This window comes from Hoplias malabaricus, chromosome 15 (genome assembly GCF_029633855.1).
Source record: "Hoplias malabaricus isolate fHopMal1 chromosome 15, fHopMal1.hap1, whole genome shotgun sequence".
Lineage (NCBI taxonomy): Eukaryota > Metazoa > Chordata > Actinopteri > Characiformes > Erythrinidae > Hoplias > Hoplias malabaricus.
In genome coordinates, this window is record NC_089814.1 from 34,544,707 (window position 1) to 34,559,752 (window position 15,046).

Below are 15,046 nucleotides of genomic sequence, written 5' to 3' on the forward strand. Positions count from 1 at the left end.
TAAATGATGCCTTATAAAAGATAAAATTACATCAGAATCTCCAGTTTACACTTGGGAGACTTTAGTGCAGTGGCCAACTTCTGCAATCCTGAATCATGCAGACTGTTGTTACTGAGGTCCATCTTTCTCAAACTGCAGGAGTCCAAGTACAGAACTTTGACTAGATCTTCACTGCTTTCCATAGTTATGTTGCAACAGCTCAGCCTAAAAGAAATTATCAAAATTAATTCATTGTACAAATAAGATCACAACAGCCTGGTTATTGTCCATTTGTTATTATATGAAGATAATGTCAGTGACTACTGTACTGCTGGTATTAGAGTGACAATTTTGGGAGCCTGTTTTGGTCCTGTGTAATGGTGCTCTTTTCTTGTCTGACTGCCTTATCACCACTGACTGTGTCCCTTTGGCTGTGTTTGTTTGTCTTTTGGTGTTTTTATTTGGTTCTCTGTGCTTTCTGTGTTATAATATTTTTAATTATATATTTTTATTTGTTTGTCTGAAAGTCAACATTAATCACATTGATTGCATAACTTCCAACATAATCATGTGTAAAATGTTCAAAAGCTTTGTTATTGATCTCACAAAATGTTGCACTTAATAATATGAGTAGTTAGGGAGTGACTGCATTCTTTTTATCATCTATCAATAACCTCAGACAGTATTTTAAACCTGGTCTTCATAATAACATAATAACACTGTAATGCTTATATGCTGAGTCTTAGTCCGTAACATGAAAACATTAATATACATTAACAGAATTAAAAGTAGTACTAACATGAGCTCCTTTATTTTGCAGTGTGAATCTTTAAATAAAGGACATAGCTGCTCCACTTCTGTGTCTCCTTGGATTTTCCCACTCAGATCCAGAACTTTCAGTAGTAAAGGATTTGTTCCCAAAGTTTTTATCAAAAAATCAAAGGCTTTCACTGCATCATCACTTTTCAAAAGTCTGTCAAAAGAGAAACAGATGCAAATTATGGAGAAGTTAAATCTACTGATTTTTTTAAAGAATTATTCTATTTCACCTGTTTGTTTACAATACTGTATTACAGTCTCAGTCTGTGTACACACACATTCAAATGCCTAATACATCAAATACACTACAAGAGGCAATATTTACAATTTTAACAAAATAGCTCCAAAGATAAAACATTAACAACAGCAGTCTGACATTAATTCTGTAAGCAACTAACAATAGTTTTGTTATTATATTTTTATAATATTGGTTATAAACTGTACACTTTAAATAATCTAATGAATGAGTTTTAGCCAAATATCTACCTTAGTATCTTCAGTCTGTATTTCTGGTCCATTTTTAGATCAGTGAGAAGCTTCACTCCTGTTTCTCCAGGATCATTTCCTCTGAGATCCAGTTCTACTAAGTTTGATGAGGGGTTTGATTTCAGAGCTGAAGCCAGAGCTGTATAACCTTCCTCTGATACACCACAGTATGAAAGCCTAAAGGAAGGTCAAATATTTATAATTCTTTGCTTTCTGTATTGCTGAATACCTCAAAATCCCCTATAAAACCTTTCAAAACCTTCCCTTTGACTGATATTTCAAGACACAGTTTTAAATTATATAGCAGACCATATCAAGCTGGAATGCAAACCTCTAGTCAAGTGTTGGTAAGATTTTACATTAAACAAATAAAAGTGTAACATTTTTACATAAAAAACAGACTTCTTAGAGTATTTTGCATTTCCTATGTTTCATTTAAAACACTGAAAATGGTCAATATGCAGATTTATTAAATGAGTTGTTTGGGCTTAATCTGTGGACTGGTGCTGCACAACACCAGGCCTGGAGCTGCACTAGTTTTCTGCACTATTTCGTTATTCAATTAATCCACTGTATTTTAAAATATACTAAAACTGGCTGAACTCACCTCAGTGTCTCCAGTTTACATTGTGGTCTCTGCAGTGCAGCAGAGAGCAGCTGTACTCCTTTGTCATGTAAAGTATTACGACTGAAATCCAGCACAGTCAGCATGCAGGAGTCTGAGCTGAGAGTTTTACACAGATTTGAGCAGCTTCTCTCTGTCATGTTACAGTCACAGAGCCTGAAAGCACAATATGTGAGAGAGAAGAGTTTAGTAAATAACAATCTAGACATGAAATAGTCACCAGTGTCACAGAAAACCACAGTGAAAATTTCTGTTTTTTCGTGATATCATTTGAATGTTAAATACATAAATTTAAAACCTGAAGAAAGATACAGCTTTAACCAAAGTGGGAACAGTCCCTCAGGTGAAGCTCTGCTGCATTGCATTTAATGTGCGATTGATCAGTGTCAGGGGAAACATGGTGCAGTGGCAGAGTCACAGTGCGATGCCCAACCTCTCCTCACCTTTCTAGTTTCACTCCCCAAGGACCCTCTAAACCAGCGGAGACCATGGAGAATGTCTCATGTTCTTAAAATTTCTTCCAAAATGATTACAAATTATTTTATAAAAGCCAAACTGTTGATTTGCATTTCTTAAAGTCAACATTAATCACATAAAATTCAGCATAATCATGTGTAAAATGATCAAAAGCTTTGTTATTTATCTCTTACACAAAATGTTGCACTTTGACTGCATCAGTTTGTGAAATACCTCGATATGGTAAATAATGAATAAAAACTTCCATACAATTACAAATACAAATACTGATGGTAACAGATGTTTAACAATATGAGCAATGTGGAAGTGACTGCATTCATTTTAGCCTTTATCATAACCTCAGACAGTATTTTAAACATCCATCCATCCATCGTCAGTAACCGCTTATCCATTTCAGGGTCGGGGTGGGTCCAGGGCCTAAACCAGTCCGATTGAATCCAGTCAGATTGATTGGCACGTGTGCACACAATGGCTTCTCTCTCTTCCGAGAAAACAGCATTTTTGTGTGTTTTGTCTTGTCAATTGCTGTGTTTTTGTACTTCTCCAACATGTGTTCATATCGTTAAATGCACATACAGCCGTGAATCCCTGCTTGATGTCAGCAGAAACTCCGAACTCACCGACCCCACTGCTGCGTCTCGCCCACAATGGAAGTGCCACAAGCATGGCAAGAGGCTGCAGAAGAGGGGTAAACACGCAGGTATCAGAGTGAGGTTGGCAGCTAGCCCACACAAGCCAGAAATTCCCCACCATGATACTGGCCAACGTATGCTCGTTGGACAATAAACTGGATGATATCCGCTTACTTCAGTCAACTCAGAAGATCGTGAGAGACTGTTGTGTTTATGTGTTCACAGAAACTTGGCTTAACAACAGCGTCCCAGACCATGCCGTTCAGCTTGAGCGGCTAACATGCTACCTGGCGGACCGAGTTTTCACAGAAGGTAAATCACGTGTGGCGATGGGCTCTCTGTTTACATTATCGATGCTTGGTGTCGTTAAGCTGCTGTGGTCTGCCAATACTGCTCACCGGTAATGGAACTGATGGTTATTAAGTGCCGACCATTCTACCAACCGAGGGATTTCTCAGTTGTGCTGTTAGCTGCTGTATATCTGCCTCCAGGCTCCAACAACATCAGGAGTTAAGCCCTGAATGAATTGTATCAGTACATCAGTGAGCAGCAGACAGCCCACCCGGCTGCTTTTCCCATCCTGGCTGGGGACTTCAACCATGCGGACCCAAGGGCCATGTTTTCTGGACTTTATAAAGACATAGACATTCCAAAACAGGGCAACAACACTCTGGACCAGGTCTTTACCACTTTAACAAACCTCCAGGATCCATACCTCTATGTTTGCACTACTGTTTACACCGGTCCTGTTTATATTGGTACTGTTACTTAAACTCTTTATCAGTACCTAACTGTGTCTCTTTAATAGAACCGGTATGCACTCGTACACTTTATTCATTTGTTATTATATTGCACTATTGTATACATTGCCTTCTACATCAACTATCCTACCTCCCAGTCAGGTTATTGTGTTTAGTCAGTGTCCCATTGTCTCATGTATGTCTATCAGTGAGTTTGCTTGTATCGTATGTACTGTATTGGTCTTCTGTTTGTTCACTTTCATATATTTATATACTTCAGTTTAATTGGATTTGGTCTGTTTTGTCAATGTTAGCTGCAGAGAGCTGCAGGAGAGGAACGTAATTTTGATCCTCTGTATGTCCTGTACATATGCAGAATTGACAATAAAAAAACACTACTACTACCTGGAATCACTGGGCGCAAGGCAGGAACACACCCTGGAGGGGGTGACACACACACTCACACCTATGGGCACTTTTCATTCACCAGTCCACCTACCAACATGTGTTTTTGGACTGTGGGAGGAAACTGAAGCACCCGGAGGAAACCCACACGAACACTGGGAGAACACACCAAACTCCTCACAGACAGTCACCCGAAGCGGGATTTGAGCCCACAACCTCTAGGTCCCTGGAGCTGTGTGACAGCAACACTACCAGCTGCACCACTGTGCCACACTACATATTTTAAACCTGGTTTTCATAAATTGATATTGTAACACATGTACCCTTAATCTGACCCTGTAACATGGAAACCATTTTATACAAAAACAGAATTAAGAGTAGTACAAACCTGAGCTCCTTTATTTTGCAGTGTGAATCTTTAAATAAAGGACATAGCTGCTCCACTTCTGTGTCTCCTTGTATTTTCCCACTCAGATCCAGAACTTTCAGTAATAAAGGATTTTTATTCAGTTTTTCTTTCAGGAAAGCACATGCTTCTTCTGCAGCCGGAGTCGTTAACAGCCTTCAGAGACAAAAAATTATATTTTCCACAATGGACTCTGTCACAGTAAGTATTTTTGAAAGAAACTGGGTATATGTACCAGACCTTAAACAACTAATGAGGCATTAACTGTGGTGTGCAGAAATTTGGTGGAAATTGGATTAGATGGGCCAGAGGTAAGAACTCCACTTTAGTTTAAAAAAATGGAATTAGAATTCAAACACAGACAGGTAAGAAAAGCTCATCTCAAAATTAATACCCAAATGCAAAGAAATGTAATTTTCTTCAAGAAATAAGTTATAATCATCTTTGGATAGTTATAGATGTACATAAATCTTACTGTTCAATCAAAACGATTTCTTTGCCGACTTTTAGGACATTATCTATTAAGATTAGGTTCACATAGATATTAAAACCTCATGACTGAATTATTTGCCACTGCTCATGATCAGAGATTTTCCATCTCTGTAGACTTAATATCATAGACACCAAGAACTCTAATATGTGTGTTGATTAATAAAAAAGGCTAAGCTTTTTCAAGCCTTGTAACCAATGATGTCAGGGGCCCTGTCACACTGGCAGAAATTAGTCTGTGGTGGGCAGATGGGAGGGGGTTGTGGGAAGACCATACAGAGGAAAGCAAGAATGTGATTGTGAACATGCTTCAAACAAGAGTAAGACAATACTTCATGTCCAGAACACAACTTAGTGATGAGTTTAAGGGGAACCACTGGCTGAGTATAGAGAGTAATTGATTTTATAAAGTAATGACTTACTTAAGTTTTTTCAGTTTACAGCACTGATCATCCAAGACCTGACTGAGCTTCTCCACTCCTGATTCTCCAGGATCATTCCCTCTGAGATCCAGTTCTCTCAGGTGTAATGAGGGCTTTGATTTCAGAGCTAAAGCCAGATCAGCATATCCTTCTTCTTTTACACTGCAGAATGAAAGTCTTCATGGAAAATAAAATTAGTTCTTGCATTAAACAGACAAAAATGATACAAACAAATCTTGGTGAAGCCTAAAAAATCCTACTGTAAAAGTACTTTTTACTGTTTATTATGTATTATTATGTAAATCAGAGATTTAGAAGATTATGTGACAGCTAAAGTTCCAGCCACAGTTTAAACCAAGAACATTGAAATATGTTAATTCAAATATGTCAAATAGGACTTTAAATAATTTTCAACTCACTTCAGTGTGTGCAATTTACAGACGTTTAGTAGAGGACAAAGATATTTCACTCCAGAGTTCCCGAGGTTATTCTCACTCAGCTCAAGCTCTATTAATGCTGGAGAATTTAATTTAAGTGCTGAAACCAGAGCAGTGCAGCTTTTCCCTGTAATATTGTTTTTGTTTATTCTGCAAAATAAAAAGTAGAATTTATTATAAGAATGAAATTAATTGAAAGAAATAATCACAATATGCAAAATTGTTATATTTCCACTGGATAATAGCATTATAAATGTTCATATTAATTTTTAAAACGATAGCTGAAATATAGATTTGTATACATACTTAATTGTTAAAGGTCTGCAGTGTAAATCCTCCAGAAGAGCAGTAAACTGCTTCATTTCTGAATCTCCTTGTATTTTACCACTTAGATCCAACTCTTTCAGAAGTAGGGGATTTGCTCCTAGGGTTTTAGTCAGACGAGCACAGACTTCCTCTGCAGTAGAACTGTTCAACAGTCTGCAGAAAATAAGACCAAAGACATCAACATAACTTTAATATTGACTTAATCTCTCACTCATATTAACTTCCAGTCCAATGTAAATACGTGTATCAGTCTGTGTTTGTGTGTTTTATAATAATCTTTACAATAATTCAACATCAAACTCTTTTAAAAAATGTTCTGATTCAGTAAATCACCTAATTGTTTTCAGTTTACAGTTTGGATCCTCTTGTAGATCAACAAGCTTCCTCACTCCTGATTCTCCAGGATCATTTCCTCTGAGATCCAGCTCTTTCAGCTGAGAAGAAGAGTTTGATTTCAGAGCTGAAGCCAGAGTGGAATAACCTTCCTCTTCCAGACTGCAGCTTGAAAGTCTGGAGAGAAAAAAATGTTGAATTAAGAAAAAAGCAATAGATTCATCTGTATCATGCATATAGATGTGTTTGTATATGCTTCATGTATAGTCCTAGCATTACAAATGAATAAAACAGTGAAAACTCACCCCAATTTCTGCAGTTTACAATCGTGATTGGCCAACAGTTTACAAAGCTCCTGCACTCCAGAGTTACTTAGTTTATTCTCACTCAGATCCAGCTCTATTAAATGTGTTGGATTTGAACAAAGGGCTGAAGCCAGATCTCCACAGTCTTTGTCTGTAACACTGCTTTTAACCAACCTGCAATCAAACAAATTTTGGGGAAGATATGTAATGCAAGTGTTTTCCAATTAAATGGAGTTAAAATGATCTGAAAAACACCAGTAGTCCCAGGCTCTCTTGATTTTTGTGTGTTTTTGTCAAAATATACTGTGAAAACACCAACATAGTAAAAGTAGGGACTCTAGTTTCAGCAATGTCATTGCACTCACCAAATACACTAAATATTCTACATGTTTTCTCCACCGTGTGGGGAGACTATATTTACAAGTACACAAAGTATGTGAAACACAAAAGTACATCCATGTGGTGCAGTCTTTATATGTATGTGAGAAATAGTGCTTCTGTGTGGTGCAATTCCTGACAGTGGGAGAATGAGAAATGTAATGAATACATATGCCATCCTGTATGTGGTCATTGTAATCTCCAGCCTGGTCCCTGCTCTGACTTCATTGTCAGGATAATTCTCTCTGTTCACTTGCCTACCTCTGTTGTGACCTCTGCTTATAATGGTGAGTATTGATGAGTCTGTGAAGTCCCCTGATAATGAAACAACTGCCACTGTTCTAAGTAAAATTTAAAGTCTAAACACGTTAAAAGTACACACCTAAGTGTATTTGGTCTGCAGTGTAAATCCCCAAGCAGAGGAGAGATTTCATTCAATGCAAAGCCTCCTTGTATTTTCCCACTCAGATCCAGCTCTTTCAGCAGTAATGGGTTTGTTTCCAAAGTTTTAGTCAAAAAATCAAAGGCTTTCTCTGCACCATCACTTTTCAAAAGTCTGCCAAAAGAGAAACACATGCAAATCTGCTGATTTTTTTTAAAGATGCATTCTATTTCAACTGTTTGTTTATAACACTGTATTACAATCTCAGTCTGTGTACACACATTCAAATGCCTAATACATCCAATGCCTTACAACAGGCAATATTTAAAATATTAACAACACAGCTCCAAAAATAAAATGTTAAAAACAGGAGTCTGACAATAAGTCTGTAAGCAATGAATTACAATAGTTTAGTTATTATATTTTTGTAACATCTGTTATATGTCATAACTTTAAAATAATGTAATGAATGTGTTTTAGCAAAATATCTACCTTAGTGTTTTCAGTCTGTATTTTTGGTCCATCTGTAGATTGGTGAGAAGCTTCACTCCTGTTTCTCCAGGATCATTTCCTCTGAGATCCAGTTCTACTAGGTTTGATGAGGGGTTTGATTTCAGAGCTGAAGCCAGAGCTGTATAACCTTCCTCTGATACACCACAGTATGAAAGCCTAAAGAAAGGTCAAATATTTATAATTCTTTGCTTTCTGTATTGCTGAATACCTCAAAATCCCCTATAAAACCTTTCAAAACCTTCCCTTTGACTGATATTTCAAGACACAGTTTTAAATTATATAGCAGACCATATCAAGCTGGAATGCAAACCTCTAGTCAAGTGTTGGTAAGATTTTACATTAAACAAATAAAAGTGTAAAATTTTTACATAAAAAAACAGACTTCTTAGAGTATTTTGCATTTCCTATGTTTCATTTAAAACACTGAAAATGGTCAATATGCAGATTTATTAAATGAGTTGTTTGGGCTTAATCTGTGGACTGGTGCTGCACAACACCAGGCCTGGAGCTGCACTAGTTTTCTGCACTATTTCGTTATTCAATTAATCCACTGTATTTTAAAATATACTAAAACTGGCTGAACTCACCTCAGTGTCTCCAGTTTACATTGTGGTCCCTGCAGTGCAGCAGAGAGCAGCTGTACTCCTTTGTCATGTAAAGTATTACGACTGAAATCCAGCACAGTCAGTATGCAGGAGTCTGAGCTGAGAGTTTTACACAGATTTGAGCAGCTTCTCTCTGTCAGGTTACAGTCACAGAGCCTGAAAGCACAATATGTGAGAGAGAAGAGTTTAGTAAATAACAATCTAGACATGAAATAGTCACCAGTGTCACAGTAAACCACAGTGAAAATTTCTGTTTTTTCGTGATATCATTTGAATGTTAAATACATAAATTTAAAACCTGAAGAAAGATACAGCTTTAACCAAAGTGGGAACAGTCCCTCAGGTGAAGCTCTGCTGCATTGCACTTAATGTGTACACAGTGCGATGCCCAACCTCTCCTCACCTTTCTAGTTTCACTCCCCAAGGACCCTCTAAACCAGGGGAGACCATGGAGAATGACTGCCATTCTTAAAATTTCCTCCAAAATGATTACAAATTATTTTATAAAAACCAAATTGTCGATTTGGTTTTCTTAAAGTCAACATTAATGACATAAAAATCCAGCATAATCATGTGTAAAATGGTCAAAAGCTTTATGTTATTGATTTCTTACACAAAAGGTTGCACTTTGACTGCATCAGTTTGTGAAATACCTGGGTATGGTAAATAATGAATAAAATTTGCAATGGTGATGAAACTTTCTCTGTGTTCATACAAAAACTGATGTTCACAGATGTTTAACAATATGAGCAATGTGGAAGTGACTGCATTCATTTTAGCATTTATCATAACCTCAGACAGTATTTTAAACATCCATCCATCCATCGTCAGTAACCACTTATCCAGTTCAGGGTCGCGGTGGGTCCGGAGCCTAAACCAGTCAGATTGAATCCAGTCAGATTGATTGGTGCGTGCACACACAGCGGCTTCTCTCTCTTCTGAGAAAACAGCGTTTTCGCGTGTTTTGTTTTGTAAATCGCAGTGTTTTTGTACTTCTCCGATGCATGTTAATGTCGTGAAACACACACACAGCCGTGAATCCATGCTTGATATCGGCAGAAACTCACTTTCTGTTTCTTCACTTTCATATATTTATATACTTTAGTTTAATTGGATTTGGTCTATTTTGATAATGTTAAAACTTGGGGAGGAGAGTAACGTAAATTAAAACCGAAGCACCCGGAGGAAACCCACACGAACGCTGGGAGAACACACCAAACTCCTCACAGACAGTCACCCGAAGCGGGATTTGAGCCCACAACCTCTAGGTCCCTGGAGCTGTGTGACAGCAACACTACCAGCTGCACCACTGTGCCACACTACATATTTTAAACCTGGTTTTCATAAATTGATATTGTAACACATGTACCCTTAATCTGACCCTGTAACATGGAAACCATTTTATACAAAAACAGAATTAAGAGTAGTACAAACCTGAGCTCCTTTATTTTGCAGTGTGAATCTTTAAATAAAGGACATAGCTGCTCCACTTCTGTGTCTCCTTGTATTTTCCCACTCAGATCCAGAACTTTCAGTAATAAAGGATTTTTATTCAGTTTTTCTTTCAGGAAAGCACATGCTTCTTCTGCAGCCGGAGTCGTTAACAGCCTTCAGAGACAAAAAATTATATTTTCCACAATGGACTCTGTCACAGTAAGTATTTTTGAAAGAAACTGGGTATATGTACCAGACCTTAAACAACTAATGAGGCATTAACTGTGGTGTGCAGAAATTTGGTGGAAATTGGATTAGATGGGCCAGAGGTAAGAACTCCACTTTAGTTTAAAAAAATGGAATTAGAATTCAAACACAGACAGGTAAGAAAAGCTCATCTCAAAATTAATACCCAAATGCAAAGAAATGTAATTTTCTTCAAGAAATAAGTTATAATCATCTTTGGATAGTTATAGATGTACATAAATCTTACTGTTCAATCAAAACGATTTCTTTGCCGACTTTTAGGACATTATCTATTAAGATTAGGTTCACATAGATATTAAAACCTCATGACTGAATTATTTGCCACTGCTCATGATCAGAGATTTTCCATCTCTGTAGACTTAATATCATAGACACCAAGAACTCTAATATGTGTGTTGATTAATAAAAAAGGCTAAGCTTTTTCAAGCCTTGTAACCAATGATGTCAGGGGCCCTGTCACACTGGCAGAAATTAGTCTGTGGTGGGCAGATGGGAGGGGGTTGTGGGAAGACCATACAGAGGAAAGCAAGAATGTGATTGTGAACATGCTTCAAACAAGAGTAAGACAATACTTCATGTCCAGAACACAACTTAGTGATGAGTTTAAGGGGAACCACTGGCTGAGTATAGAGAGTAATTGATTTTATAAAGTAATGACTTACTTAAGTTTTTTCAGTTTACAGCACTGATCATCCAAGACCTGACTGAGCTTCTCCACTCCTGATTCTCCAGGATCATTCCCTCTGAGATCCAGTTCTCTCAGGTGTAATGAGGGCTTTGATTTCAGAGCTAAAGCCAGATCAGCATATCCTTCTTCTTTTACACTGCAGAATGAAAGTCTTCATGGAAAATAAAATTAGTTCTTGCATTAAACAGACAAAAATGATACAAACAAATCTTGGTGAAGCCTAAAAAATCCTACTGTAAAAGTACTTTTTACTGTTTATTATGTATTATTATGTAAATCAGAGATTTAGAAGATTATGTGACAGCTAAAGTTCCAGCCACAGTTTAAACCAAGAACATTGAAATATGTTAATTCAAATATGTCAAATAGGACTTTAAATAATTTTCAACTCACTTCAGTGTGTGCAATTTACAGACGTTTAGTAGAGGACAAAGATATTTCACTCCAGAGTTCCCGAGGTTATTCTCACTCAGCTCAAGCTCTATTAATGCTGGAGAATTTAATTTAAGTGCTGAAACCAGAGCAGTGCAGCTTTTCCCTGTAATATTGTTTTTGTTTATTCTGCAAAATAAAAAGTAGAATTTATTATAAGAATGAAATTAATTGAAAGAAATAATCACAATATGCAAAATTGTTATATTTCCACTGGATAATAGCATTATAAATGTTCATATTAATTTTTAAAACGATAGCTGAAATATAGATTTGTATACATACTTAATTGTTAAAGGTCTGCAGTGTAAATCCTCCAGAAGAGCAGTAAACTGCTTCATTTCTGAATCTCCTTGTATTTTACCACTTAGATCCAACTCTTTCAGAAGTAGGGGATTTGCTCCTAGGGTTTTAGTCAGACGAGCACAGACTTCCTCTGCAGTAGAACTGTTCAACAGTCTGCAGAAAATAAGACCAAAGACATCAACATAACTTTAATATTGACTTAATCTCTCACTCATATTAACTTCCAGTCCAATGTAAATACGTGTATCAGTCTGTGTTTGTGTGTTTTATAATAATCTTTACAATAATTCAACATCAAACTCTTTTAAAAAATGTTCTGATTCAGTAAATCACCTAATTGTTTTCAGTTTACAGTTTGGATCCTCTTGTAGATCAACAAGCTTCCTCACTCCTGATTCTCCAGGATCATTTCCTCTGAGATCCAGCTCTTTCAGCTGAGAAGAAGAGTTTGATTTCAGAGCTGAAGCCAGAGTGGAATAACCTTCCTCTTCCAGACTGCAGCTTGAAAGTCTGGAGAGAAAAAAATGTTGAATTAAGAAAAAAGCAATAGATTCATCTGTATCATGCATATAGATGTGTTTGTATATGCTTCATGTATAGTCCTAGCATTACAAATGAATAAAACAGTGAAAACTCACCCCAATTTCTGCAGTTTACAATCGTGATTGGCCAACAGTTTACAAAGCTCCTGCACTCCAGAGTTACTTAGTTTATTCTCACTCAGATCCAGCTCTATTAAATGTGTTGGATTTGAACAAAGGGCTGAAGCCAGATCTCCACAGTCTTTGTCTGTAACACTGCTTTTAACCAACCTGCAATCAAACAAATTTTGGGGAAGATATGTAATGCAAGTGTTTTCCAATTAAATGGAGTTAAAATGATCTGAAAAACACCAGTAGTCCCAGGCTCTCTTGATTTTTGTGTGTTTTTGTCAAAATATACTGTGAAAACACCAACATAGTAAAAGTAGGGACTCTAGTTTCAGCAATGTCATTGCACTCACCAAATACACTAAATATTCTACATGTTTTCTCCACCGTGTGGGGAGACTGTATTTACAAGTACACAAAGTATGTGAAACACAAAAGTACATCCATGTGGTGCAGTCTTTATATGTATGTGAGAAATAGTGCTTCTGTGTGGTGCAATTCCTGACAGTGGGAGAATGAGAAATGTAATGAATACATATGCCATCCTGTATGTGGTCATTGTAATCTCCAACTTCATTGTCAGGATAATTCTCTCTGTTCACTTGCCTACCTCTGTTGTGACCTCTGCTTATATTGGTGAGTATTGTTGAGTCTGTGAAGTCCCCTGATAATGAAACAACTGCCACTGTTCTAAGTAAAATTTAAAGTCTAAACACGTTAAAAGTACACACCTAAGTGTATTTGGTCTGCAGTGTAAATCCCCAAGCAGAGGAGAGATTTCATTCAATGCAAAGCCTCCTTGTATTTTCCCACTCAGATCCAGCTCTTTCAGCAGTAATGGGTTTGTTTCCAAAGTTTTAGTAAAAAAATCAAAGGCTTTCTCTGCACCATCACTTTTCAAAAGTCTGCCAAAAGAGAAACACATGCAAATCTGCTGATTTTTTTTAAAGATGCATTCTATTTCAACTGTTTGTTTATAACACTGTATTACAATCTCAGTCTGTGTACACACATTCAAATGCCTAATACATCCAATGCCTTACAACAGGCAATATTTAAAATATTAACAACACAGCTCCAAAAATAAAATGTTAAAAACAGGAGTCTGACAATAAGTCTGTAAGCAATGAATTACAATAGTTTAGTTATTATATTTTTGTAACATCTGTTATATGTCATAACTTTAAAATAATGTAATGAATGTGTTTTAGCAAAATATCTACCTTAGTGTTTTCAGTCTGTATTTTTGGTCCATCTGTAGATTGGTGAGAAGCTTCACTCCTGTTTCTCCAGGATCATTTCCTCTGAGATCCAGTTCTACTAGGTTTGATGAGGGGTTTGATTTCAGAGCTGAAGCCAGAGCTGTATAACCTTCCTCTGATACACCACAGTATGAAAGCCTAAAGAAAGGTCAAATATTTATAATTCTTTGCTTTCTGTATTGCTGAATACCTCAAAATCCCCTATAAAACCTTTCAAAACCTTCCCTTTGACTGATATTTCAAGACACAGTTTTAAATTATATAGCAGACCATATCAAGCTGGAATGCAAACCTCTAGTCAAGTGTTGGTAAGATTTTGCATTAAACAAATAAAAGTGTAAAATTTTTACATAAAAAAACAGACTTCTTAGAGTATTTTGCATTTCCTATGTTTCATTTAAAACACTGAAAATGGTCAATATGCAGATTTATTAAATGAGTTGTTTGGGCTTAATCTGTGGACTGGTGCTGCACAACACCAGGCCTGGAGCTGCACTAGTTTTCTGCACTATTTCGTTATTCAATTAATCCACTGTATTTTAAAATATACTAAAACTGGCTGAACTCACCTCAGTGTCTCCAGTTTACATTGTGGTCCCTGCAGTGCAGCAGAGAGCAGCTGTACTCCTTTGTCATGTAAAGTATTACGACTGAAATCCAGCACAGTCAGTATGCAGGAGTCTGAGCTGAGAGTTTTACACAGATTTGAGCAGCTTCTCTCTGTCAGGTTACAGTCACAGAGCCTGAAAGCACAATATGTGAGAGAGAAGAGTTTAGTAAATAACAATCTAGACATGAAATAGTCACCAGTGTCACAGTAAACCACAGTGAAAATTTCTGTTTTTTCGTGATATCATTTGAATGTTAAATACATAAATTTAAAACCTGAAGAAAGATACAGCTTTAACCAAAGTGGGAACAGTCCCTCAGGTGAAGCTCTGCTGCATTGCACTTAATGTGTACACAGTGCGATGCCCAACCTCTCCTCACCTTTCTAGTTTCACTCCCCAAGGACCCTCTAAACCAGGGGAGACCATGGAGAATGACTGCCATTCTTAAAATTTCCTCCAAAATGATTACAAATTATTTTATAAAAACCAAATTGTCGATTTGGTTTTCTTAAAGTCAACATTAATGACATAAAAATCCAGCATAATCATGTGTAAAATGGTCAAAAGCTTTATGTTATTGATTTCTTACACAAAAGGTTGCACTTTGACTGCATCAGTTTGTGAAATACCTGGGTA

General features: G+C 36.8%; 1 protein-coding gene across 1 annotated transcript in view; it reads right to left on the reverse strand.

Annotated features, from left to right (window-relative positions):
- LOC136668358 (uncharacterized) overlaps window positions 1–15,046 on the reverse strand; it is a 55,440-nt gene that overhangs the window by 19,148 nt on the left and 21,246 nt on the right. The window contains exons 27-48 of the mRNA XM_066645837.1: window positions 14,369–14,542; window positions 13,761–13,937; window positions 13,269–13,442; window positions 12,526–12,699; window positions 12,221–12,397; window positions 11,867–12,040; window positions 11,543–11,710; window positions 11,124–11,300; window positions 10,195–10,368; window positions 8,743–8,916; window positions 8,135–8,311; window positions 7,643–7,816; window positions 6,883–7,056; window positions 6,578–6,754; window positions 6,224–6,397; window positions 5,900–6,067; window positions 5,481–5,657; window positions 4,552–4,725; window positions 1,892–2,065; window positions 1,285–1,461; window positions 779–952; window positions 31–204 (exon numbers count right to left, since the gene is read on the reverse strand). Coding sequence (XP_066501934.1) covers window positions 31–204; window positions 779–952; window positions 1,285–1,461; window positions 1,892–2,065; window positions 4,552–4,725; window positions 5,481–5,657; window positions 5,900–6,067; window positions 6,224–6,397; window positions 6,578–6,754; window positions 6,883–7,056; window positions 7,643–7,816; window positions 8,135–8,311; window positions 8,743–8,916; window positions 10,195–10,368; window positions 11,124–11,300; window positions 11,543–11,710; window positions 11,867–12,040; window positions 12,221–12,397; window positions 12,526–12,699; window positions 13,269–13,442; window positions 13,761–13,937; window positions 14,369–14,542 — 3,837 coding nt within the window. The remainder of the gene's footprint in view (window positions 1–30; window positions 205–778; window positions 953–1,284; window positions 1,462–1,891; window positions 2,066–4,551; window positions 4,726–5,480; window positions 5,658–5,899; window positions 6,068–6,223; window positions 6,398–6,577; window positions 6,755–6,882; window positions 7,057–7,642; window positions 7,817–8,134; window positions 8,312–8,742; window positions 8,917–10,194; window positions 10,369–11,123; window positions 11,301–11,542; window positions 11,711–11,866; window positions 12,041–12,220; window positions 12,398–12,525; window positions 12,700–13,268; window positions 13,443–13,760; window positions 13,938–14,368; window positions 14,543–15,046) is intronic.